This window comes from Triticum dicoccoides, chromosome 3B (genome assembly GCF_002162155.2).
Source record: "Triticum dicoccoides isolate Atlit2015 ecotype Zavitan chromosome 3B, WEW_v2.0, whole genome shotgun sequence".
NCBI classification, from domain to species: Eukaryota; Viridiplantae; Streptophyta; class Magnoliopsida; order Poales; family Poaceae; genus Triticum; species Triticum dicoccoides.
In genome coordinates, this window is record NC_041385.1 from 164598425 (window position 1) to 164605282 (window position 6858).

At 41.9% G+C, this 6858-nt stretch overlaps 1 protein-coding gene across 1 annotated transcript in view; it reads left to right on the plus strand.

Annotated features, from left to right (window-relative positions):
- The window catches only part of LOC119279433, a 34454-nt gene extending 28986 nt beyond the window's left edge, over positions 1–5468 (plus strand). The window contains exons 3-4 of the mRNA XM_037560668.1: positions 3225–3979; positions 4099–5468. Of these exons, the coding sequence (XP_037416565.1) occupies positions 3225–3979; positions 4099–5365 (2022 nt within the window). The 3' untranslated portion in view covers positions 5366–5468. The remainder of the gene's footprint in view (positions 1–3224; positions 3980–4098) is intronic.
- The last annotated feature ends 1390 nt before the right edge of the window (positions 5469–6858 follow it).

The window sequence follows — 6858 nt, forward strand, 5'->3', positions numbered from 1 at the left end:
ATTGCATATGAAATAGGTTGGCAGGTGGAGGCTTCAAGGCAGTAGAGGCGGTCGGCGAAAATCTGCGTCGACGGCTGCTCATGGGTAGCAAAATTGGGGCTGTAGGGTGTGCCAAGTGGCCTAGATTGATGCTAGCAGTGGTCGACACATGGTGTCGTTGCAAGTGGAAAGTGAGGGAGTGTGGGGGGCAATCTACCCGGTGGGTGGAGGTCTGTCGGCAGCGGCAGTGGCGATTCCCTCGATGGATATTGGGACACCAAAGGTGCTATTAACAAGGGGAAGCACCAGGGGTGCATCGTCGTTGGGGAGGAGGGCTTGGGATGTGGAGGTAGCGTCATGGGTGGCTGATGTAGTCGTGGGATCTGGCGGTGGAGGCAGGGCCGGCTTCTGTTGCTCAAGTGTTGCACCAACCCTGCGAGGAGCGTCTAGTCCTCTGCTCGGTAGCGTGTGAAGGCCACCAATTTGTTTCGTGATGATCTTTATGTGCTCAAGAGCCTCGATCTCAACCAAATTGGAAGAATCTAGTACTGACATAAACCTAATTACTGAAAAGTAGATAAAAGTAAACGACAATATTCTTCTCTGCTTTATTGGAAGGGCTTGCCCCTTTATATAGTAGACAAGACTTGACCAACAAGCTGGTAAATCTATTCAAACTCTAATACGATCTCTAAACTGACTGGACTCTTTCGTAAAAAAGATGCTTAATCAATTAGGACTCTAATTAAGGGATAAGACTCCACGTATGATAGTCGATCTGGTCCACATAACATCTTTAGGGTACTGAGGTGGTGAATCTACCCACCTAATAGTTACCTATGTTTGAAGCGTGTGTATGACCATAGATATTTTCTCTTCACATCTGGCAAATAGCATTTTGAATTTCCTACGTACCTTGTATAAACGGCAGCCCCATGCATGTAGCTCCCGCTTGCGTAGGGTCCGGGAAAGGGTCCGACCACTTTGGGTCTTTTGTACGCAATCTTTCCCTGCATTTTTAGAAGTGGTTGTTTCCAGGACCCAAATCCGTGACCTCATGGTCACAGGGCAACAACTTTACCGCTGCGCCAAGGCTCCCCTTCCTTCGTACCTTGTATATTACACTATTTTTTTTATCGAGATCATGGTCATAATATTGTTACTTTTAGTTTCGTTCTTAGCTGAACGATTTTGATATTTTGTTATACATATTTTCATTAATTGTGTGCATCTTTATTACTAGTATAGAAGTTAAATGAAAATTGTGTATTTCGTCGAAATCTATTGTGCCCTTTTAAAATACACTGTAGGGCTGCTGAATTGCTCATGGATATTCATTTATCACATTAACAAACAAGATTAATTAGTTGCTCTGTCAATTAGATGTTATTAAGTATATAAGATAATTGCCAAAACAATGGTTTTTGATTGGTGCACTGAGGACGAGTACACACCATTGTGACAACTATGTGATCCTTTTTGTCGAAAAAATCAACTACACAGCTTAATGAGTGCACAACTATATTTTTGTTGAAAAATCGTGAGAACTTTTAGTCTCAATCGCAGCATCGATAGATAAAAAGAAGTTCAAGAAATAGGTTCGTTACACAAATACTCATTCAGTAATCAGTATGCATCTGGAGGACTTGGAAATATATATTGCATTGTTTTGTAGTTTAACTTCAATTTTCATTCTTAAGCTAGCGCTATAGAATGTTCTGTAAGGACTGGCCTAACCATATGAAAATGATTCTACAAATTTGGGTACAATCTGGAGAAGAGAATGAAATAAATTGGATGGAAATATGAAGTCACGGTAATATAACTCTTAACCAACTTCAAATTTGGATTGTAGAATAATTGTATATGTATTTCACTCAAAATATGGACATGAACGTGCCATAACCAATATCCAGTTCCTGTCTGATCCAAATATTATTTTTATTACTTTTATATCCTGTGGTATAAGTGGTTAATGCACATATGTTCCTCACTATAGTGCACTTTTTACCTAGTCATGTGATTTAAGCTGTATAAACTACAATGGCTGTAAATAGTTGTGCTTAATAGTGGATTATTCTACCTAGAGTTTTGCATTCCACCTGGTTATTACTTTTACCTCGCCGTTTGCGTTCTGTTCTCACGTACTTGATTGCCAGGTGGGTGAGGATTGGATCTGAGGTAGTAGTCGTGTGGGTCATAAAAGCGGTATGCATTGGTGCCGGAAGTCCTCTCGCATCCGATGAACACCATCTTCGTGCTGCGACCAGCATGCTTCGGGAGGTGCGGCTCCACCGGCTTCACAGGCTCATTTACCCAAACGTCTGTAGATGTGACATATTTTGGCTTAACCCGTAGATGGCTTTTTCGGGGCGAACTGTTCCACATCCAAAGTTCCAAACTCTCATTCCAAATTAATGCTAACTAGTGATAAGTAGAGATAATAGGTATCTCGATCTGCCTGGACTCCTGAAGCGGTTGGTGTTGTAGCTATCCGCCTATGCAGGTACCCACATGACATTTGGCATCTTGGGTCCACTTGAGGCACCATACTTAACACTAGGTGGCATCAATTGGTGCATGTTGTCCTGGATCAAGTCTGAACGCCCACATATTTTGCGTGCCGCTTCATGTTGTGGATTGTGTCCATTGTATCTACATTTGAGCAATTTGTTCGTAGATTTGGTCCAGGAAAGCTCATACACATCAATGCCACATCATTTCCAGTGTGGCGCCTGCGAGATGTGCCTAAGATGTCAGTATGTGGTTCAGCTCGTGTAGCTTGATACTTCTCCAAAAGAACGTAACCATGTTTGCATCGAGCATTTATTCCTATAGAAAGTGTTAGAGCCACTCTGCATCCATCAGCACCTATAATATATATATGTCTACATAGGACTGTAACGCTGGTATGATCTTAAAACTAATTTTCTCTTAAACATTGGTGATGATATACGGGACTGGCATTAACAAGTGGGTGCGAAGTGTAAACGCATGATTTATCACCTATATGCATACCTGCAACACCAATCCCATTTGTGTATAACACACTTGTGCAGAAATTTCCATGATCCAAATAAACATATGCAGCAACTTTCCCGTCTAGGGTATTCCACTGTCCTGATGATTTGTTTGAAATCGGTAATTATCTGGTAGATCTGATTTGTGTTGTTCAGTTTTTCGTTTATTTTTTGTACTCACAGCTATATGTATCTTATGGTTTCAAATAATGCTCTTCAATTCAGCAGGAAGCACTTGAAAATCCAAACCTGTTTGATGGACTGGATACTCACTCATTACAGAAACCTGAGGCTTCACAACATCACAGAGAAGAGAGAGAAAAGATATCTGAGAGAAGGAAGCAGGGGAAGATCAATAATATAAACAAGAAGAAGGCTAACACACAAAAGCACATCGGCAACAGTAAAGCTGACAAAGTGGGGAAACCACGAGATCTGGAAAATTTTATCCCTAGGCATGGCATTCTAAAGTGCACAAAGCACACATCAGTGAAAATGGTCAAGGAGAAACGTGGCAATTCAGAAGGCAAGGAAGTAATAGAACTCTGCCGCAAATCAGTGAAACGTGTCAAATTCTCAGAAGCAGATGCTATACTTGAGCTACCAGAACGACAAACTCTCTGCAAGATGTTTTCAGATGTTATGGCTTCTTCATCGTCGTCCTCGTCATCATCATCATCATTCACGTCTACCGAAGGAGACAAATGCATAACTGCAGAAAGTGGTAGTTCTCATATGCCCATGGAAGCTTCCACTAAGGCGAAAGCAAATAAGAATTCAGATCATGAGGATTCTCCTGACAAAAGCATAACTGCAGAAAGTGGTACTTCTCATATTGCCATGGAAGCTTTCACTAAGAAGAAAGAAGCAAATAAGAATTCAGATCATGAGGATTCTCCTGAGGCTGGTAACAGAGAGATGGCTGCTCCTCTCATTGATCTGAATATGGTGTTACCGGAATCTACTGAACTGGACCAAAGGTATGATTCATATTCAGAGGTGCCAAATCTGGAGCATACACATGAGGAAACTTAAGTTCTATTGTCCAATTGCATGATGGGAGAGAAAACCTGAAGATTTTTTCTGTTGATTCACATAGGCTGGAAAGCGAACAATCTACTGCTGACTTGGAAAGAATAACGAATTCAAGTTCGGCAGGCACATTATTGCATGGTGAGGCTATAAAAGTTTCTGATGTAGATGCTGCTGGTTCTCCATTGAGCTTAACTGAACTTGCACAGACTCATCGTGGTTGCAGTAATGTTTCAGTAAAAGATACTATGACTATGAGTACATCTCCTTGTGCATTGCCAGATCATACATTTCCGGATTCATTTCGGCAGCACCAGAGTTGGTTTTCCACAAGCGGCAAATTTTCTTCCTGGCCATCTCATGAATCTAATGTGTCACACAGTAAGGAGTTCAATTTTCGTTCTGAGTTGAACATTCCGCGTGAGAATGGACCTTCCACAGGACCGACAGTTCGTTTGATGGGTAAAGATCTTTCAATTTGCACGACCAGAGCTGAATCGTTTTCGGAGACTGCGCAGAAGCATACAGGTACTTTTACCAATGACTATCTCAACGCAAATGTGTTCTTGCCACAACAAGGACGGCCTTTTCTCTCTTTACAAGCTCAGAATTTCCCCAATGATACAGCAAATTCTACCAGTATAATTCATGCTTCAACATATCATGCAAGCGCAAGTCAGGCACAGACTAGACATGATTACGGCCACCCCGTCCCGGCAGCTAATTTTCTTTCTGGAGATCAGTTGACATATGAAAACAGGTTTTTTGATTTTTCAAACTCGCAGACCAATCAGCCTTTTCTGTTGGGGTGCCCACATCCTCCCAATCGTGGCAGTGCAGCATTCCAACAGAATTCCCCGTTGCGCCGTTATTACTCTGATCCTATCCCTAGGACAGAAGCACCCACAGCATCACCTTTGCCTACAACCAGACAGCATGGTACACCATCTTTCGGTTTCCATGCCAATTTGCCTCAGCAACATGTTGTGCATCCAGCAAGCTCGTCAGTTTGTCGTCTTAATTCTGTGGATTTTACATTCAACCATCCAGACCGGGTAGTTCATACACCTTCCAACAGCATAAGAGATGCAACCCTTTCGGCAAGAAATACAGATAGCACAGTGGGGAGCGCTTTTCTTGGCAATTTTAATGCTTCACCTAGTGGTCGGTATGTGCAGAAGAGATCAGGCCCAGTGAAGCTCACTCCTGGGGCGAAGCATGTACTGGTGCCAAACGATAGCACAGGTGACGGCGATTCTACGCCTGTGTACTCTTGTGTTTCGTTTGATAGTAGGAGCACAAATGCTGCAGGTCCTCAGAACAAAGGAGCATGATGCCCTTAGTGGAACTTTTGCTTGGTTGCAGTTGCATGAATCTATAAAACATCGGCACTGTTTTTATTCAGTTTCATTCATTTAGTTGGAACCTTTTGAAAAATGTTTGTTACATTTTTTTGTTTTAACAGTTGGGATATTTCAAATGCTGCTTCGTTAGTAGTTATTTCGTCAGCTGAACCTGAATCCATGGCTGGTGTAGCCTAAGACATGTAGTCTGTTATATTTCTGTATTGTTACTCTTGGTCTGAAAGTTAAATAGATGTTATTGGCACAAAATGTTACCTACATATTTGCAAGGTTCATTTTCAATAGAGCAGGCCCCGAGCTCATGCTATTTGTGTCCTGAAACCCTGTCCAATATAAGTTGCCCTATGTTTCAAAAATAAAAGTTGTGGTTTTAGTTTAAATTTGAACTAAAACCATGATACATATTTTGGAACAGAGGGAATATATAATAGTTTTTTCTTCTTCTGAGAAGACAATTTCGTTTCAGTGTTTGTCCCGTGTCAGCCAGCTATAGACCGATCAGTCAGCTGCCGGCCGACAGGGTGCGGGACCCACAGCGCGGCTGGCTCTTTCTCCTTTCTCCCTCCTTTCTCCCACGCGCGAGCTCTTCTCTGTTTTTCTTTCTTCCTTTTCTTCCATGAACATCCTCTAATTTGTACACCCAAATGACCCATTTTTTTTGCGGTTTTGACACCATGAATGGGTTCTACGTGGTTAGGGGAGCCAAGGGAGACCTCGATCTCCTGATGGTGTAGCTCGTGGCGTTCGTGGTGAGCATTTTGGTGGAGCGTTTTTTCAGCTCATTGGTGGAGATTGTGGCGGCGGTGGAGGTGGAGGTGGTGTTGGTGAAGCTCAGGCAGTGTGGTGGAGGTCAAGCTACGGCGGTGTGGCAGAGTTTCTGGCTCCGGTTCCGTTGATTGAAGGCCGCCGTCCGTCATTCGTGCGCACGCTTCAAGGGAATATTTCAACACACATTTTATCTTCCGTAATTGTTTCGGGTAGTATCCGGTACTATATATTTTGATGTGAAATAAATTAGGTGTGCAACTATTGTTATTTGGTCCGATAGTATCCATAAATATATTTAGATGCCAACTATTTAGTTGTGTGAAAATTTGAAGTTGCTCCGGTAATATTCCGTACTATATGTGGATGTCAAATATTTAGGTGTGTCAGTATTTGGAGTTGCTCCTAGAATATCCGTAATATATCGTAGATGTCAAATATTTAAATCTGTCAATATTTGTAGTTGCTCCGGCAAATATTCGTCTATGAATATTTTTAGTTGCTCCGTATATATTCCGTAATATATATACATGTCAAATATTTAGTAGTGCGGATATTTTAAGTTGTTGCTTAATACTTGTCTGTCGTTGTTGAAAATAAATTAGGTGAGCCGAGATGTCTGATGTAGTGAAGTTCATATTTTACTACGGTCCTGGTACTGTCCAAGCAACTGAGATGGAAGCTAATCTGAGTGAATT